The 21,073-nt window shown below is 42.3% G+C and overlaps 1 protein-coding gene across 1 annotated transcript in view; it reads left to right on the top strand.

The window, feature by feature from the left end:
• Positions 1 to 21,073, top strand: part of LOC128733514 (unconventional myosin-XVIIIa) — a 657,582-nt gene that overhangs the window by 117,577 nt on the left and 518,932 nt on the right. Inside the window, exons 2-5 of the mRNA XM_053827159.1 lie at positions 5,243 to 5,518; positions 13,996 to 14,193; positions 14,258 to 14,716; positions 14,784 to 14,924. Of these exons, the coding sequence (XP_053683134.1) occupies positions 5,243 to 5,518; positions 13,996 to 14,193; positions 14,258 to 14,716; positions 14,784 to 14,924 (1,074 nt within the window). The remainder of the gene's footprint in view (positions 1 to 5,242; positions 5,519 to 13,995; positions 14,194 to 14,257; positions 14,717 to 14,783; positions 14,925 to 21,073) is intronic.

Genomic DNA, 21,073 nt, shown 5'->3' with positions numbered 1-21,073 from the left:
CTTTCAGGCATCTATTGATTACTGCCCCGAATAATTCGGGAGCCTCTAGAATAGCCGCTTTAATGGCCATATGCGGGATACCGTCTGGGCCCGGTGCCTTGCTCACCTTTAGGGATTTAGCGATATCAACGAGTTCCTCGTTCGTAACCGTCACTTCCTCCCCGACCTCCAAACCGCCGTTGCTGGGGTTCGGCCGGGAGGCCGACCATCCTACGCTGTGGTCTGAGATACTGGAACGTCGGCCGTGGGACGATTCATCGGCCTGGGGCCAGGGCTTTGGCTCGGCGTGGAAAGAGGCCCTCGATGATCCGCTCCAGCATCTCTGGCGATTGCTCAGCGGGCGCCATCACGCCCTTGGTCTTTGCCATTACGACCCTGTAGGCATCACCCCACGGGTTCGCATTGGTACTAGCACATAACCTTTCAAAGCAGGCTCGTTTACTAGCTTTTATCTCGCTCTTAAGCGCTGCGCGTGCAGCAACAAGTGCTACTCGACATTCAGCCCTGCCTTCATCCGAACGAGCTCTTTGCATAATTCTCCTCGCACGAAAGCACGCTCCGCGGAGTCCCGCAATATCTGTCCACCAGTAAGCCGGTGACCTGCCATACCTAGGTCGACCTTTCCTAGGCATGGTAGCGTCACACGATCGCGACAGCACCTCAATCAAATGATCACCGATCGGATCGGGCATACCGCGATCACCGCACTCTCCGGATCGCTTCCACAAATACTTCGGGATCGAAGTATGATATCTTCCATCCACGGGTGGTTGGAGTGTTGGCCCTACTCGCCGCCTGCCGCCTCGTTATCTGACCGACACCATAGCGGACCGCCTGATGGTCACTGTGAGTGTAGTCATTGTCTACCCTCCAGTCTCCTATCAGACCAGGACTGCCGAAAGTCACGTCGATGATAGACTCCGCACCGTTCCTACTGAAGGTACTTGTTTTGCCGACGTTGGCCAGATCTACGTTAAGCTTTGCCAGAGCTTCAAGCAGAATCCGACCCCTATGGTTCGTGCGACGACTTCCCCACTCTACCGCCCAAGCGTTAAAGTCGCCCGCCACAACCACCGGCCTTAAACCAGTCAGCACAACTGATACTCGGCCTACCATCCGCGTAAACTGCTTCTTAGACCAACTCGGCGGAGCATAACAGCTGCAGTAGAACACTCCACCCACTTTGGCAACCGCAAATCCCTCGTCTGCAGTTGACACAACCTACTGAACCGGGAACCTGCTTGTCGTCCATATAGCCGCCGTGCCAGACCTATCCGAGACCCAGTTGCCGTTTCCGGCAGGGACGCGATATGGATCCGAGATTATGGCAATGTCCATTGCTGACTCAGAAACTGCTTGGTGTAACAGCTGCTGAGCCGTGCTGCAGTGGTTCAGGTTGAGTTGTGTCACTTGCACTATGAACGTGGCTTAGTCGCCGGCACACCGGCCGGGCACCTTGGACCTCCCGTTATGTGCTTTGCGTCCCGTTTAACGGTACCGATCAGGCACTTGGGAGGCTCCGCGCAGTCCTTTACTTTATGGCCAGCACTGCCACATCTCCTGCACAACTGGCTCCTATCTGGCCCCTTGCAGTTCCAGGCTTTATGTCCGTGCTCGAAGCACCGGAAGCAAGCTTCTGACTGTTTGAGCACGCTCAGTGGGCATACCGACCACCCCACTTTTAGCCTAGCAGCTTTCAGGGCTTTGTTTCCGTCAGTCAGCGGAAGTCGTATGGTTGCCACCACCACTCCACTTTGCTCTTTGAGAGCTTGTACGACCTAGCGCACTTCGGTGATCTCGTCCAGGTTCTTAAGCTGGAGAGTCACTTCTGGTGTGAGCGCACGTACTTGCACTCCGTACCCGAGCACTCCTTCCGCTATGGACTTGTACTACCACAATAGATCAAAATAATGGTCGCAGTGGTCAAATCTTCCGACAAAAAAAAATGGATTTGTATGCGGAACTCTTCTTGGTGGCGTCGTTATTTAACTCGAGGATCATATCGGCCGTGCGTGAGCGGCGGATGCTCAGCACATCCGCGCCCAGATCCTTGAGTAGGGCGTCTCCTCTCATAGCCTTCAGAACCTCCGAGTATTTCGACCCGTCGGTTTTCAGGATAAGAGCGTCGCCCTTCTTGGCTCGCTTCCTTGCCGGTTTAGGTGGAGCAGTTTTTTTACTGGGGCCTCCTCCGCCTTTTCTCTTGGCCTTAACCTCGGTCCACGGGCCACCTGTCTTGGAGCTTCCCGCTGGTTCATCGGTTAGCTCTGTCAACCCGCTAGTCTGAGGGCTTTTACCGATCAGGCGTTTTTTCACTCGGTCGGGGGTGCTATCCCCCGGGGACTGTCTCAGGCGCTTAACGGACGCCTTACCGCTGCTGGTAGCGCTTTCCGTGGCCTCCTGGGCCGCGTTGCGACACTCCGTCAACGGGCAAGCGTCCGTTTGTACTGCCTTCGACGCCTTCACGGTCACCTTCTTCGCCTCTCCTGCACGCGCCACGAGGTCGTTGTGCGTTTTGGTCGCTGCATTCAAGGTTCTCCGAAGCATGAGCAAGCTCTGCTTCAGGTCCTTGGAGAAATTTGGAGAAATTGCCGCGACCTGACGTGAACTCGATTATTACATCGAGCTGCTGTGACGCTGCTACCACTTTAGGTACAGCGTCTCTATACTTCGCCATCGCCCTGATTAGCGCTGGGCCGTTCATCGCTGTGTCTGGCGTGGTAGGCATACCGCTGCCTTTGCCACCCACACTAGCGCTCCTAGTTGCATCCTTCTCCACCCTTGGTGGAGATCGCTGGATGCCTCCTCTCGCGAACGGGTTTTCCACCGTATCTACACTTGTTGTATTTTTGATTTTGTTTTCCATAAGAATCCCACGAGTTGAGGAGAAAGAAAAGTCCGCCACATCAGAGCCCCTCATGATGCGGTAAGGGCTGATTACTGTGGAAGGCGCTCTGGTACTCCACAGGCTCCGTTTGAGGCTGAGTATTTATAGAACCCCTCCCCACCATTCATCCCTCGGCAAGGGTCGCATGACACCTTGCATTAGGGGTTTATCCATTCATGTTTTTACTTTTAGCCATGGATAACAGCTGTTAAAACCATCCTCCTGTGGGGGCTTTGGACCCTCTGCTCAGGTGCTCAGTATTTTCAGGTTCATCGAACATGCTTCTACCGAGATCCGTCATTTGCAGGAGGAGAGTTTACACTCAGCCTTCGAATGAGTGCTCCCTTCTCTGTCCGCATACGACCCTAGTTTCCACCGGTTGTCCGATTTCCACTAAGGAACGTATCCCGGATGGTATCACGAGGAGGTAGAGATAGGAGTTGCTAAATAAGTGGCTGTGGAACTTCGTGGTAGTTCTGGAGCGCATTATTCAACCATTTACCAATAGCAGAACCCTGCGAGGGTGAATGTGAAGGAGTGAACGTTATGACGGTCGTCATCTCCAGATCGGGGTGTACAGACACAACCTCCCCCCGAAGTAATACTTAACGGTAGTTCCGGGGGGGGCTAAGGTCAGACTCTCGTGAGGTTTTTAGTGGGTTAGAGTCCCACACTGTGCCACGTGATGTAGCAATACATCATTAGTGTGCCTGGCATTGAGCGTTTCCTCACGTAAAACACACACACACACACACACACACACACACACACACACACACACACACACACACACACACACACACACACACACACACACACACACACACACACACACACACACACACACACACACACACACACAGACACACACACACAGACACACACACACAGACACACACACAGACACACACAGACACACAGACACACACACACACACAGACACACACACACACACACACACAGACACACACACACACACACACACACACGTAGCACGTAGTGTTTGTCTGCCCACGATTCGGGGCAATGCGAAGCGAAATGTTTGCCACCAGCGGTGAGGATTCCAGCCCAGATAATGTAGTCCAAAAAATGTGTCGCGACATTCACACGTGGAATATAATCAGCCGAACCATCACACAAATCATGTCGGCGCTGCAGCGAAAATGGCGCGAGGATCAACAGTCGAGTCCTTAAAAAAAGGTCTCATGTAATCGGTCTCGGGGAATGTTTCACCGCCGGGGAACTTCTCGTCGGAGTAGGGTAGCTTCACCGCCGGGGACTACTCGAGTCGACGATAGCAGAGTGAAAGTTGACAAAATAACAACACTCACGGAAAGAAATCCTGCGAGGGTGGCCGTGAAGGGATAGACGTTAAGTTGGTCGCCGTCCCAGCACCGGTGCACGTCTCGACAGGTGTACGGAGCAGTGCACAGGCAGAGCGTACAGAGTAGGTTGCAACTGCAACGACAGTGAAGAAACGATCAGCGAATTATGCATCCCGATTAGCATTGTCTCGACAGACGCATCGGTGGAGTAACGAGCGGGACGGAGCAAACCAAGCTTGGACAGAAACATTACGAGGGCGGATCGGTTCGCGTCTCGACAGGCGAAGTGGAAGTGCAGTGGCGAACTCAACTGAGTAGTGCTGAGCCCAATAAGAAACCCTGCGAGGGTGGCCGTGAGGAGATGGAAGTCATGATGGTCGCCATCTCTGGATCGATACACGTCTCGACAGGTGCAAGGAAAGTGGACGGTGAAGGAGCAGGAGTAGCATCAAGAATGGCGGAACCCTGAGAGGGTGGCTGTGAAGGAGTGGACGTTATGAAAGTCGCCATCTCCGGATCGGTTCACGTCTCGACAGGTGTACGGAGCAGTTTACAAACACAGCCTCCCCCCGAAGTAATACTTAACGGTAGTTCCGGAGGGGTTAAGGTCAGACGCCCGTGAGGTTTTTAGTGGGTTAGAGTCCCACACTGTGCCACATACATCATCAGTGTGCCTCACATTAAAAACGTTTCCTCACGTTTCCTCACATAAAAAAAAAAAAAAAAAAAAACACACACACACACACAGACACAGAAAGTTTTTGAAACTGAGTCGAATGGTACCAGATATTCGGCCCACTGGGCCTTTTTTCAAAATTTGGGTTTCCAAGTGATTGCTATTTCTTTATACTATAATTTTTGCCAGTTTTCTCAGCGCGTTAATTTTTTATGATTATTAACTACGATATAAGCATGTTTAACTTGTCTGTAATAAGTTTTGTGCGTTTTAAACGTCAAACCTCCGGGGAAAGTGTGAATTGAACGCTTCACAGATAGGACAATTTTATCACTTTAATATATCTTTCTGTTTTAGGTGCGAAGATCTTTGAAAATACGTAGTCGTCGGAAGGAAAAAGATAAGCTACCTAGTGGAATTACTGCGGATTATAGTGCATCGTTTTTTGCGCAACTTGATACCGACCGAGAATTGGAGCAAGATCGAGGAACTGAAGAAGTAATTGCGCTGGCAAATACCACAACTTATATGGACAGCAACAGTGCAAAAATCGAACGAGTATCTTTTACAACTGCCAATGTATCGAAGTCGGATAGTTCCGAAGCATCTATGAATTCAGTTAATGCTGATCAGGTGAGTGTAAGGTTGATGCGATGAAAATTTTGATCAAACTTATTGGAGGATCATTGGTATCTGATTCTATTTAAATCAAATATCACTCATTACTAGCCAAGTAGAGATTTCAAATTCAAATTTCAAATTTATTACCAACAGGCAAGACTTGCCCTAATGGACCTTAACAACTAATACATAAAACGTCGAAACATAGAGACAAAACTCGAACGTAACACTCGTTGTGATAAATTAAAATCAAATACTGCCGAAACTCGGTTGAAAGAACGCTGTAGACCAGAGATATCGCTGTTGGCACTGTAATTCGTCCGTCGAAAAGGTAAATTTAGTAGAGATAACCTCCGCAGTGATCTGGTTGGTGCATTCAAGTTGATTTGACGAAGGATGGTAGGGCAGTCGATGTTGGATGTCAAGATATCCGAAACAACCATGGCGCGCGCTGTTTCTCGGCGAAGTTCGAGAGTATCGATTCGGTTGAGTTGGCAACGATCCTCGTATCGAGTATTCCTCATTGGCTGTCGCCATGGAAGCAATCGAAGAGCGTAGCGTACGAAGCGAGGCTGGATACTTTCGATGCGGTAGATAGCGTTATTGTAGTGAGGGATCAATACTACGGAACAGTATTCTAGGGAAGCTCGAACCAGTGACCCGTAGAGCGCTACCAAACATTCAATGCTGTTAAAGTCACGTGTCATTCGCATAGTTAAGCCTAGTTGTCTAGAGGCTTTGTGTATTTCATTCTGGAATACATTGATGTCTTCTTCATTTTTTACTTCCAAAAAGAGCTTCATGTCATCGGCATATATTAGCACTTTAAGTTTCTTGAGAATGAAGGAAATGTCGTTTACATACAAAATGAAAAGAAGAGGTCCCAAATGAGAGCCTTGAGGGACCCCAGAAGTGACTTGAATTGGATTCGAGTTCTTTCCGTTAAATTTAATTATTTGTTGGCGATTAGATAAATACGATTCAAGCCATTTCAGGAGCCCTGGTTGAATTCCAATTTTTTGCAATTTGAAAAGCAGCATTGGTATGTCAATGCAATCAAATGCTTTGCTAAAGTCCGTATAAAGTGCTTCTACATGGTTTCCATTATCCATTGCATTCAATGAATAGTCAATAAATTCCAGTAAATTTGTCGTAGTCGAGCGTCCTTTGAAGAAACCGTGTTGCATTTCTGTAATTCTGTTTTTAATTTGCAGGAATAATTTTTCATTAATAATTGCTTCGAAAAGTTTTGGAATGCAAGAGATTATGGCAATACCACGATAATTACGTACGTCAGATTTCCTACCTGATTTAAAGACAGGTACTAGAAAAGAGCTTTTCCATATTTTTGGAAAGATTCCGGATTCCAGTGATAAGTTAAAAAGCCAAAACAAACGAGCTGTAAACTCCATTGCAAGATTTTTTATGAAAACTGGAGGGATTCCGTTGGGTCCAGGGCCTTTTGAGGCATCTAAATTTTTTAAGGCCTGCAAAATGTCCTGGGCATGAAGTTGGTTGACACCTATGTCCACTGAAAATTCCGGATAAAATGCAAAATAGTCGCGATCGCGATCTTCTTCAGAAAATGTTGTATAGATTTCTTGAAAAAATTTTGCAAACAGATTACAAATCTTTTCCGAGTTATCCCCAACACTTTCATCAAGATGCATTATGGATGGAAAGTTGTCAGATTTTAGTTTGGTTTTCACGTAATTAAAGAAGTTTTTAGGACTGGACTTTATTTCAAGTTCAATTTTTGAGTTGTACTCTTCAAATGCATTGCTGATTGCTAAATTAAGCTGGTTGCATATGTCCAAGTATATTGCTAAATTTTCACTATTGGCGTGTTTTTTATAAGTTTCATGGGCTTTTTGTTTGCGATTTTTTAGATTCTTAATTTGGCTGTTATACCAGACTGGGCTTTTTGAATTTTTGTGACGTCTTCTTTTCTTTGACGGTATGTTCTGTATCATTATTTCTAACAAAATTTTATAAAATATGTCTACACCAGTGTCGACATTTTCTTCATTCTTGAGAATATGTTGCCAATTAACACAGTTTAATCTACCTCTAATACTTTCATAGTTAGCTTTATCGTATTCAAAAACTTCTTCATATTCGCAATCGTTGGGTCTTTGGTATTGGTGTATAAATAAAGAATATTCAATTGCTGTGTGAAATGCCTCATTTTTCCAAAGTGGGTTTAATGATTCAGTCACACAGAAGTCTTCGTAAATGTTTGTGAACAAAAAGTCTAGATAGCAATTTTGTTGGTTTTTAATTTTATTAATTTGGTTCAGACCCAAATTAGCAGTTTTGTCAAAAATGAACTGCAAGGTTTCATTTTCCCCAACGATTGGAAGTAAGATACATTCATTTTCAGAGTCCGGAATGAAGTCTGCATGGCGTTGATTGAAGTCTCCATAGATGTGAACTTTAACCTCAGGAGGCAGTTGTGATAAGATTTGTTCGGCAATTTGTAAAAATGCTTCGTAAGACGATTTATGAGCATGGTCTGGAGGAAAATACACTGAGGCAAATACATGTGTTTCACCTGCTATACGTGATTTCACCCAGACATGCTCAAATTCTTTAAATTTTGTTGTCATTATAATTTCAGAATTGAATTTAGACGACAAAGCTATGAGGACCCCGCCACCCGACTTCTTTTGAGACTCAAGAAAATTTCTGTCGTCTCTGAATACGTTAAAGGCACTTCCGAAAATTTCTTCACTTTTTACGCTTGCGTCCCAACTTGTTTCAGTTGCCAGAATAATAGAAAAGAATGAACTTTGTAAATTTTTATAGATTTCTTTCATTTTTGCTGGACTTTTCATGCGATTGAAATTTTGACAATAAATTAAAATTTCAGTCGCATCCTGTCTTAGTGAAGAAATGAATGGAAGTGGGTCTGGGTCGGTTGAAGAAATAATTAAATTAGTTACCTCTTTCTCATCGAAAGGAGTCGTTACTTCCGAAAATTCTGTCTGGAAATTCGTACCGGATTGTTGAATTTGTCGGCGTTTTCCCTTGCGCGTTGCAGATACTGAATTCGCTGGTTCTGGAGATGCCGCCGGTAAGATTCCAAGTCGTCAGATGCCGCCTGTTTCGGTACTCCAAGTTCCTCATGCACCTCTATAAAGATTTTCAGGAGATCCTGCGCTGCGACGGGTAGCTAAATTCATTTTTATGCTGGTGTTCGTCATACCTTCGTAGCAGAACACTGGTTCCTTGTCGTACATGTAAGCCAAGTAAAGGCGAACGAGATACATAATTTTCGGATCTCGCAGTCGCGCCTTCAGGAACCGTCCGTCTCCGCCAGCTGATTGTTGCGTTAAGCTGACGATAGGTGGGCGCATTGGGTCGAGTGTCCAGGTACGTGTTGGGTGCGCTTGCAAAGGTGGTGCAGTGCTATTTTCCGCTGGTGATGACTCAGTTTCAGTGTGTAATGTGTGGTGGCCTGTGCGGCAAGGATTTAGGGTTTCACCCTTTTGAAAGTCAATGAACTTTCGTACTGAAAGGCCTGCAATTGGGTGGTCTGTGGTTGATGGTGGACCAGCAAATTGTAATTTCGCGGTGGCCAGTAACTGTTTATCCGAACCAGCTGCCGAAAGGTCTTTGTCCAAAGGTAGAAGTGCTGAATTGGCTTTGACGTTCGTTTTGAATATGTTTGCATTGGAGCTGCTGCTGCTACTGTTGACGATGTTATTGTTGTTGTTGCTGTTGCCGGGTCTAGAGTTACAGTTATAACTGTCTACCGTGTGTGTATTACTTCTGGGCCTTTGTGTGCTATTGACCGACAAGGTCTTCTGCTGGTTCCTTTTCCGTTGTTTACGCCTGCGTCTAGCTTTGTCTTCCTTTTTTTCCTGTAGACGACGGGAGCGCTGCTTGGAATCGTATGAACTCCAATCCAGCCTCCAGTGTCGTTTGTTTCCAATAAAGCGCCAGCCGGAGTTTGGTTCTATGTTATTTGATTCCTTGATTTCGTCCGGAATTATGACGCAGGTAGTTTTTTCAGTGATTTGGGTAGGCGAAGTAGCGATTGTCTTTGCTATTTCTTCAATTTGCGATTTGACTTCGCAGACCAGAATGGTATGCGAGTCTGTCAGGTCATTTCTAAGAGCAGTAAATAATTCTGGAAGTGGGTCAACTAAAGCTGTTTTTGTTATTGCTGCTACTGCTGCTGTCGCTGCAGATTTAGCAACTGCTTCTACTGCAAGCGGGTCTATAGGCTGGACGTCCAAAAGTGATGATATTCTGTTTTTGATTTCTGATGCGCTGGATTTGTTGGTTTTTTCGACGGTCGATAATTTGCTGTAGATGTCTAGAAGTACTTTTTCAAAGTGCTCTAGAGTTTCGTCGTGGGTGGCGCTCAAATTTTTTAAGTTGGTAAGCAATTTGTGATTTGCTTCCAATGTTTTTCCTATGTTGTCTGAAATTTGTGACAACGATTGTGTGATTGCTTTAAAGTTGAGTTCAGCATTGAACTGCGTTTGACAGTCAGCACATAAGGGCAGCATGAATGACCGCAGCAATTCTTCCTTATTTCTAGCTGCGCCTACGCAAATTCCGTGGAAAAAGCGATTGCAATTTCCTTCGCACTTCCACAGGTCACGTTTTGATGCCACACTTCATGATTACACGCGCGGCGGTACAGTTTAAGCGACGAAAATAAATATGTTTGTAAATAAAAAAGTGCCTGCATGCACGTTTGTCAATATTACTAAAAGTTAAAATACGCGGTACTACGACGCGAGTCAAAAAAGAACGTCCGTTCGGTCGGACGGTTAAACTCAATGTAGCCAGGTGTAAAAGCAAATAACGAACTGGCTTCTAATACAAACATATCAAACTTTCAAGTGAATATCACAATTTCAAACAATGTCCAAGGCTCGTCCAAAACGTTTCCAACCCGAAAATTATCTGGACTTGATTAGGAATTGAACCTAATATTTAGGAGCTCAAGCTAGTCAGAATTGGTTCTAGATAACGATCTAGAACTACGAGGGAGATCCTGCAGAACTTTGGTGCTCGATATACAACTCGGCAACAAAGCGATGGTATACGAGTTCCAAAGTTCACAAGCAAACCCAAGCCCGTCCAGCTTCCGCTCTAAACCCTTTGTTCAGGACTTTAACCTGATCATTCAATTTCCAGATTGTGTATGTCTGTTCCCGCGCGCGAACAAAAACAAAGGCATATGTTTTTGTAAATAAAGGCTGAATTTCGAATTTTGCTTTTAGAAGTTGTTTACCCATAGATACAGAATGCAACAATCATTACTCTATTGAATTGCCTTTTGCCTGGATAACACGCTTCAAACGCTCTTTAAAGTCGTAACATGCGGCACGCACTACTTCCATCGGAATATTATCCATATCTTGTTGATAACCAACTTAAATTCATTCAAATTATAATATTTATAATCCTTGAGCTTTTGCTGCATGTACCGCCATATACAAAAATCCAGTGGGTTCAAATCAGGAAAACTTGGAGGCCAGTCCTTTTTCGATATGAAATCCGTCGGATTGGCTTTGCACCACGTCTTCATAAGATTTGCAGTGTGGGCTGGTGTCCATCCTGTTGAAAGCTGTAACCTTCTTCACTATATATTCCCCGAACTTAAGGTGTCAAATTTTGTACTAAGACCATTTCCAGATAGTATTTTTCATTAACTTTCACAGTCTTTTCAGTAAATAATAGAGGAAGATTCCCTCTCTTTGCCATGACCGTTGATGAATTTTGGTATCGTGTTACATTCCGTTTGTGCTTTGGAACGTCTATGATCGAAACCGACCACAACCGATCCTTTTGAGCATGATGCGGTGCTTGAAGAACAAACAACTTCTTATCAGAATAGTTCACTTCTGAAACACCGTGCCAACAGAGCAGCAGTTTGCATCTTTCCTGCCGTTTGTGTTTTGTTGCTTCCGTTAATCCACGAATTTTGCGTATTTTGAATGCTTTCATATGCAGATGCATTTTAAAAAATCGACGAAGAGTTTTCCTTTAGATATTCAGCTGAACTGCCATTTTCCGTGCGGACCGGTCGCAACTGCTACGAATTCGTTCTCGAACAACCTGTTTGACCTCTGCAGTTCTCACACTTCGTTTTCTTTCGGTTTTTTTACGGTTTTCAACAGATCCCGTCTTGACGAATCTTTTTAGTGTATAGTATGCAAATCCTCTTTTTATGACGAGATGCTATTAACACAAGGCATAACACTTATCGTTCTTACAAACATAAAAAGTATATTTACCTTTTACCGACCGGTTTCGGGCAACTAGCCCATCTTACGTTAGTGCAAAAAAGTGAAGTTAAAAGCTTATGACGAGATGTTTGAGGTCACGAAAAATGGTGCCGCTTGCAGCGCCGTTTCGAAATTTATTTACTATCAACAACCGTAACTCAAACTCTGGTCCCAAGTAACAATTCTAAAGCCACTTGGTTTTACTTGAATTTTATAAAGGTTTTATTGCGGTATTAATCATTACCTCTGTGGCGTAACAATACAAAATGGCGCACTAATCAAAATTGATCTTATCGCGGTTACTTGTCAAACCGCAATAAATCTGTTAGTTTTATAGAGCTATTAAAACGATAAAACCCTGACTAAATAATTGTTTTGCTGCTATTATGAAGAATACCAAAGTTCAACACCAAAATCATTTTTTATGCGAAGCCATATTGCCATATACTAGTATATTGTTTCAGCTCGCACACAACAATTCATCAAAGCAAAGTGTTTTGCCGAAAGAAAGTTATTATCAATCGGTTTTCCTGTCAGAGGAAGCAACTAAAATGATTTTGCTAGAAATTGAGATTGACTAACTGAATATTTTCAATTTGTTAAAATAACCAGTTTTCGAAAATTGCACAATTTCAGAGGCGCGCTGATTTTATCGACCTATCATATCAATATGCATAATGAAATTAAATGCGCACATACTGCAGACCAATGAAATTGCTTAAAAATTAATAAATATTATATGGGATATTTTATTCTGGTCCGCTATAAACCAAATTGTTCAGAATGATCTGTCAGTTAAAGCTAAACTTTTCTGCTCACGGATAAATTTTCAAGTTGACAAAGAAAGCGAACTTATTTAGCTGTTGCCAGAAAAGCTAAAAGCTTTTTTAAATTATGGCAATGGCTGTCAATCAACGAAAGCTTAACCGGTTTTATTGCTGCTTTGAGCAGAGCGTGATACGACTACTTGGGCTAACAACCTGATTGTTATAGCGGTAATGAAAACATTCTGAGAAGTGGGCCACTTGGTCAGAAAGCAGTTTTATAGCGGTCATCAGGTCATCAAGTTCTGGTGGAGCTCATAGTTTTATTAGCGGTTTTATGAAACTGGTCATGAAAACCACTATACGAACGTAATAAAACTTGGAATTGTTACTTGGGGTACGTGCACACCGACTGAGACACAATACGAAAATGAAACTACGTCAAGTACGACTTTAGTCATGATGTCACACATACATGGTCTTAGTTTGATTGTATTAATTGTATATGCCGCTGCAAGCATAAAATAATATTTGTTCACATATATATGTGTCACACTGTAAATGTTGACTAATTGTAATTAATAAACGAGTTTTCCACAATTGCTACCATTTGAATGTAAAACGCCTGGTAAGAGCTATCCGACTGACCCAAGCATGTTTTTTGACACCCTGCGATAAGATGTATTCCTACCTCAATAAAAATATTACTTTTCGAAACACACGACAACTGCAAACTTTTTTTCATGCATTGCATAATTTTTTCGTCATTTCCAACATGTCTGAGAAAACTGATTAACGTTTAGCATATTTTTACAAGGGAAAAATTTTTGTTGCCAAAATCGGATCATACCAAAATCAAAATCCTACTAGATCTCATTAACATGTTTAGCCTGTTTATTTAAATAATGGTATATTACATCATCTGGTGGATGAATTTCGAACCGTTCATTGAGGTTTTATTTATCACAGGATCATGATTACTGCATTTCTTGTCTATCTGTTTAACTTTTCCAAGAACACGAATGATTTACACGACTGGAACCCAAAACTTGGAGACCAAAAAAGGTGGATTTATCTCGGATAAACGTTACTTAGCGAGTATATCTTATCAAGTTCAACACAAAATTGAAATGATTTCGTGCTCGCGTATATTACTGTAGAAGGAAGCTCTGTTCTAAGTGGCAAGGTTTTCACAAGTATAAAAAATGCGATTTTTTCGATTTATTTTTACAACTTCTTTTTGCAATAGGTGCTCCATTTCTGGTATTAGTTTTTTTAATGAGTTATGCGATTGAAAACTAATGCCAAATTTGATCTATTAGTCCATTAAATTCCCTTTCTCAAACATCTTAAAATTCATAAATCCTCTAAGTTTTGACTGAGATTTGCCAAACTCAATAAAAACAATGTCTTCTGATAGGACTCTTTTGAACTTTAAATTTTCCTTTCTTAATTTCATTTTGATATCATATAGCATACCAAACCTTACATGCCCGTTCCACCCAGGCCCCCTAAGCGGGGTATTCTTAAAGGATCCAGATTAATCTTAAATGAGCATCTTGATATGGAAACTTCGATACCAGTGGGTAATAAACTATTACATATCATTGAACATGAGCCTTCAAAAGCGTTGCTGCGCCATTCTTTAGATAATTTAAGGAATATGCCAATGGTGAGTATAATATCTGTTTAATGTTTTTCTTTTATTTTCCTGTTGAAAAAAAACTTATTCACAGGTCACGATTTCGTCATCACCCAGCGCAGATAGTCTTACCGATACTACTAATTCCTCTTTTGCTACTCCGCCATATTCGTTGAGCCCTATTGGTGAATGTGAAGGTTCATATCGTTGGTCACGAGTGCAAAGTTTTGATGGTATTAATCTTCCGTTACCTGCTATTAAGCTAATTAAATTACCACCGTCTCGAGATCTGCATATTTCGAGACAGAAAACACCCCGCAGTGATTTTGGATTCAGTTTACGAAAAGCAATGATTCTAGATCGGACTACATCTGTATTATCACCCACATTTCGGCAGGTTATATTTGCTGAACCTAGTGCCAATAATAATTTTTACACTGGATTGCTTCCGGGAGATCGATTATTGAAAGTTAATGGAATAAATGTTGAAGAATTTCATCGAGAAGCAATAATTGAAATTATTCGTAATAGTGGAAATACCGTAAATGTTCAGGTAACATATGCTATTTTCCCATTATTGGTCGGAAATTTAGATAGAATGATGACGTTTATGTTTATAGGTACAACCAGTAGCTGAACTATTGGAGCTATCTCGTCGTTGCATGACTTTTGTGAATGGTGAATATGATTACACCTTAGCGATGAATGTTCTTGAGTGCAATACATTACGCCGAAGTGCTAGTAAACGATTCAAAGCAGAGGTACGTGAATGATCCGCCACTCTTTCTTGCATTATTATTATTACTATATATAGTTTCCTTGTGTCTGACTGTAACGCTAGATCCAAGCAAGCAGTTGAATAAAAAATATCTAGACTCCAACACGCGTTGTGAAGGTAACAATGATTTCAGTTAGTGGGTGGGTGGGTGAAAGACGCAATTTGATAAGCTGCCACATAATGCGATACTGATTTCAACCAGTCCTGCGCTTGAATAAAAACGTTTGGTTTTAAAAAAAATTTGAAGCAAACAACGGATTTGGCACGTGGCAATAAGGATAGCCAACGATTTAATCAAGCTGCCAAGGTAGCGCATAATCAATATAAAGTGCGAAAACGCATATCCCGTTGAGTATTTTTATATCTTGTTACCGATTGCTTTCCAAATTGATCGGCACAATGAAAGAGTTTGTCTAGGTTAGTGTCTTAGTTCTTAAGTCTGTAAATATTTTGTTTGTTTGTATTTGATTGGCTCTAAATATTGTCGTTAGTTGTTAATTTTCTTTGCTGTTCAAAATTTGTATTTTTTGTTTAATATGGGTTTAAGTATTAACTAACACCTACTAACATAAAAAAACCAACCAATAATTAGGCTACGATAATTTGCGATAAAAAACAGGCATGTATTGTGGCCGTTTACAAGCCCGTGAAATCTCTGCCAGATGACACTCTAGGGAAATAAAAGAGGCCTTCGGAGCACACCCCGGAACGTGCAGACCAGACGTTGGGGTTTTTGACCGCGTCCCACAAGGGGCCGTCATTTGTTCCCTAGATGGCCGCCACGGTTTGTAAACGGTTACAAAAAAAAACACGACCATGTACCGGAAAAACCGCAACGGCAAAAGACGGCAAAATAGTCCGCACTAAAACACAACCGCTGAACTAACCCCATGGATCCTGTACAGCCCTGGAACAGTTTAACCGGTTCGGCGAACTGGCGAATGGAGTGATATCCGGTTAGGGAACGGAGAGAGAAGATCGTCGGTAAAAAGAGAGAGATGGAGGATGACAAGCAGCAGCAAGGTGAAAAGGCCGAAAAGTGGAGAGACAGTCGAGCTCGAACTACCCAGTAGACGACAGCTACACTTTGTTACGGCTAACAAAATTGAAAGCCAACGTTCGAAATCTGCATATGAAGTGAACTTGGAAACGAGTCTGGTTTCGTTTCACAGTGAAGAAGTTATAGTACGCTATTGGTGGTGATACACGGAGTTAAAGTGCGACACGATTTCCCACCCAACGAAGATCCCGAGGAAGGACGTCTGGCATCGTGTATCCTTCTGGACTGTGGTGGACGTATAGCAGCTCGATCGATTGTGGGCGTCGTCTCTGGCGGTTGACCAACGTAAAGAACCCGCCCTCGCGCCTTCGTCGGCATATGTCATCGTGAAAAAATCAGAGGGGTTCTGCACAAGACACGACCGCATAGGTGACGTAGGACCACGTAAGTCTCTTTCTAGCGATAGTAGGATGTATCCATGTATATAATAATACGATTCTTCATGTATACAAGCTACATCCGTAACGGTCATCAAAGTAGAAACATTGTATACATTCAATCCTCAACCGATTTTGGAGTTATATCCATGAATTGATTGAATCTATTTTATTAAAACGAAACCAAGTTAGTAATTAAACCAAACAGTAAATAAATTTGTATGATATGTTTCTACGTTGAATAGTGCTTTTCCTTTGGTAATAGGTAGACGGTACGCGCGAGTTTTCAAAAAGTTGAAAATTTTGCGCAACTTTTCTGCGGCTTACAAAAGGACACGGATAAAGCATTTACAACCTGCAGACGTATTGGAAGTCGCAGAAAATGTCACCTGTGACCAGAAAACTTATTACCGTCATTGGTTGGTCGTCCGCAATGGCGAAAAATTCAACTTTTCCCTCGTTGACTGTGTTAATTATGGTATTAACTGGGCAAGAAAATATAATAAACTCTTCAATCGTTGTGTGGCCCTTATAAGAACCGATTGTTTGATTATCATAACTCCTGCTTGCAATAAACTTGCACTAACGCATTTAACGTAATTCTCTGTTCGGTAAATTGGAGTACCGATAACCGCTAACCAGGCACGGCTTGTTGCAACGGACCAACCGGAAAGCCTCAGCAGCTATGCGATCAACGAAACCGTGTATGGTCCTGAATCACGATGAAATACCACTCCAAGTGGCCAGCTGCAAGTGACGTGGAATGCTTCATGCTTCTGGTCGTTTTGTTGTCGCGAACAGCATATGTCCTCCCAATTCCAGAGCTCCTGTCGCCAGATATTCCATCACGGCAGCGAAATGGAACTTCAGCTCCAACACACGGTCACACGGTCAGCCGCTGATGAACACGTGCACGAGTCGAACGTGACTCCCGTTTGCCCTGGCAAACGATGTTGGCACTAGCTCAGCAAGCGTTTGAATAATGCTGTTCGCCGGCTTACCACGTGTTATGTACCAGAGCAAGCGACAAGAAACGACCACACCCATTTTTCATGGTCCTTCATTCTATCATCTACGTGAAATAAAAAATAGGGCATTTCAATTTCAGTCTGAACAAAAGAGCAAAGTTACCAGTGAGCCGTTCGCCTTTTGCTGCTAAAGAAAAATTACGCTACGTATTATTACTGTAGCATTGGTGATGGATAAATTTGTGTTGCTAATCTAATCTAATCTCACACTAACGAAGGATAAATGTGTGTTGCTAAGATGCAAAAGATGTTACTAAAACTCTTTCATTTGATTAAATCCAATTTCATTTATTTTGACACTTGGCCGAACACATTTACTTGGAGCTAGTATATTTGTCCGCTGCAACCAGCGCAACCAGCGTCCAGCAGCAACAAGCGAACAGAAGCGCGAGAGGTGATCGGTTAAAATTATTTGATGAGAAGCGAACAATCAGACCAATCTAAGTTAAATAGAATTAAAATCAGTGAGTGAAAATTCCTCAAATCTTCATGAACATATGTTTCGTTCTTAAAAGAACGGTTTTTCGACGTGATATGCTGGAAATTGAAGCCTTCTTTTCCGTCTTCTTGGGCAGCAACAAAACAGTTTGGCTGTTCGGAAAGACACTTCTCATAGCAGTGGTGACACGGGACAGCAATTTGTTCAACTCTTCGTTGTTGCGGATGGCCAGCTGCAAGTGACGATAATTCTGATCGTTTCGTTGTCGCGAGCAGCATATGTCCTCCCAATTCCAGAACTCCTGTCGCCAGATATTCCATCACGGCTGCGATCATTGAGTGCTCCAGCTCCAACACCTCGCTTGGTGAATTTGCATGTCTTCGTTGCCTTATCCGTGGGAAGCAGCAACAGCTGAAGCTCAACAATTTTCGATCGGATTCTATAGGGCGTAAATTAAATACAATCATAAGGAAGCTTTATCGTATATATTTCTGTCATCCGTGCTAGGGAAGCACTGACGAGGGAAGGCAAAAATATGAAAATAATTCAAATTTTCAAAATTAATTCAAAAACAACAATTTTTCAAATTCAATTTCAAATACAAAATCAATAGTTTTCTATATTTACAATCGATTTCCCGATCAATTGGTGTAAATATCTTGGAAATCTATTGAAAATTGACTGAATTATAAGCCGAAGCGTGAAAACGCGTTTCTACTTTGATGACGTCATTTCCAACAACCAATCACGAAGCGAGAATTCTGGTAAAACATAGGTTCATTATTTTCAATTTTTCAATAGTTCAACATCAAGAATCCACACTTTTCTTTATTTGGGTCAATTCTTAGAAGATTTTCCAATCGATTGGAGTAAGAATATTGAAAATCGATTGGAAAACCACTGAGCTATTAGCGCTTAAAACCTTTCATTTTTCGTGACGCTCGCATTTTTCGATTTTTTGGAATGACACCCTATCTCAAAACTTGCCGTAAGACGTAGTCCTACGTCAAAAAAGAAAAAAAAGGAAAATTAAGATAAATTTCAAAATTTATGTCAAGTAAACTCATAATAAAATTTTAAGGCCAATCATTTTGTTCTAGATATCCTTTTCCTTCAAAAGTGCAAAGGAATTATTCACGCAATAATTTTTTTCGTAATTTTTCTGAATTCTTGTTTTTGATAGATGCTAACTCTTGAACGCATGGTATTAAAATCAAGAAATCTATTATGAAAACACTTCTCAAATTGTAAATTCAAAACAAGCTTCGTTTGTTTTGAATTTACATTATATATACGCAGGTATGAGTGTGGATGGGTGTATAGGTATGAATGAATATATGTTTGAGTGTTCTATGATGAGTCAGAATTTTTTCTTATACCTATGCTGCCAAACTACAATTATTAATGGGCAGGAAGTTATAGTCAGTAGCTGTGTTTCCTGTGTCAGTTTCCTGTGTTATTACTTCATTATTATTATTGTTTTTGCTACTGGTGTTACAATTATAATCATCTTCAATATTGCTATCATTGTTGTTACTGTCACATCCAGGGACCGAAACGGTTACATTTTTTCTATACATTTGCCAGTATGCAGTGGCATGTCATAATCTCAGCCAATACCGTCGCTTCGTATTGTTTCTATATCGAGAAAGCCTATCTCTTGATGTATTGAAACTAGCTGGAATACGTACATGATAATAAGCAAACGTTCATATTTCACTGTGACCAGTCGAAAAAAGTGTCACAGTATAGAAGTGACAGGCATTCGCCGCTTTTTGGTTACAGTTCTAGCTGGAATAGTATGGACAAGCGATAGAGAATAAGGTGTAATTACTGATGCGTTTTTCACCTGAAATTTATGTAATGAAAATTGTTGAATTTTTGCACGGTTTTGTGGTTGATCACTACTTTAAAGATCTTGTAGGAATAGATGCAGTAGAGTTCGTTTTCAAGTTTGGGAACGTTCTTCTTTGAATCCGCATTATTTGGGGAAAAGCTGTAGGCATACGAATGAAGCAGTAAACGAGATTGCCAAAAACCACTACACCTTTTGTCATGCATGGTGCTAGAATGTTGAAGCGTGTCTCACCGCTCCGAAATGAGTGCGACACGACGAGCAAGCGATGTTGTCGTTATTCTAGTATTTCTTCTCGGTGCGTGTGTACAAGAAATCTGCCGCATGACTGGTCGCAAGAAATAATGTCAAATATCTTCAGATTTTGGTCACCAACCAGTACATTTTATGTCCCTGGTCACATCTGTTGTATTGTTTTGGATGTAATTAATTATAATTATTATTGTTATTTTCTCATTTCTCTCCTTTATTAGAGTGATTTGCATGCCTTGTGACTAACCGCGTTAACGGTATTCAACTAACAATATAAAATTATCATGAATGACGCTGTTTGTCTCCCAAAGGCCCTCCTAATGCTGATGAGTTACTGTCGGAGAATCCATCAAGTCGGACGGTGGCAACTCACCGGCGGCCTGCTCCTCTCCATTCTTGCTGCTGTCGTCGCGGTCGGACTCAGTGGATCTCTCAAAAAACTTTATAGCCTCGATATGCATTTTGTTCTGTCCGTTGCCCAATCCTGGCAGACTTCAACTGGAATTCCACTTCTAACTAAATCTTTTTAGACTATAGCTCTTCAAGTAAAAACAGATATTCGATTCTCTGGCTGATTCAAGCGATAGCGAAGGGCTGTCCTCACTATTGTTTTTTATTTTAGAATGGGATTTGACTACTTTGTCCATTAATTTGAACTTTTGTAGTATATCCCTGTTTACCGTACGTGCCATGCAAGCCAATTGCCATTATAGACAACTAGTCATTTGCTCCTGCACGCTCCCAGTCAGGTATAATATGGTTTATGAAACCGATAACCTATCCGGGATTGGCAGACCAAATTTCACTAGGAGATAAGCATCTCTTGTCAAGAAATTTTGCTCTGCTCGTGTAAAGCGCACTACAACTGCAGAGCAGGTGCTCCGACGTTTCGCTTTCAAGATTGCAGAAGCGACAGACATTATTTTCAACACGACCCATGTTCTTTAAATGATGTCTACTCGGACAGTGCCCTGTTACTAGGCCGGTGTATGTACACAGAGCTCTGTTGTTGAGCTCTATGAGCTTTTTAGTAGTTTTTACGTTTGGATTAATGAATCTTTTTGACTGGTTACAACCTCTGACAGCCATCCAATTGGCCGTCACCTTTTGTTCTTCCCAGC

Source organism: Sabethes cyaneus, chromosome 2, assembly GCF_943734655.1.
Source record: "Sabethes cyaneus chromosome 2, idSabCyanKW18_F2, whole genome shotgun sequence".
NCBI lineage: Eukaryota > Metazoa > Arthropoda > Insecta > Diptera > Culicidae > Sabethes > Sabethes cyaneus.
Note: the sequence above shows the minus strand (reverse complement) of the source record. Positions and strands in the feature narration are given on the sequence as shown.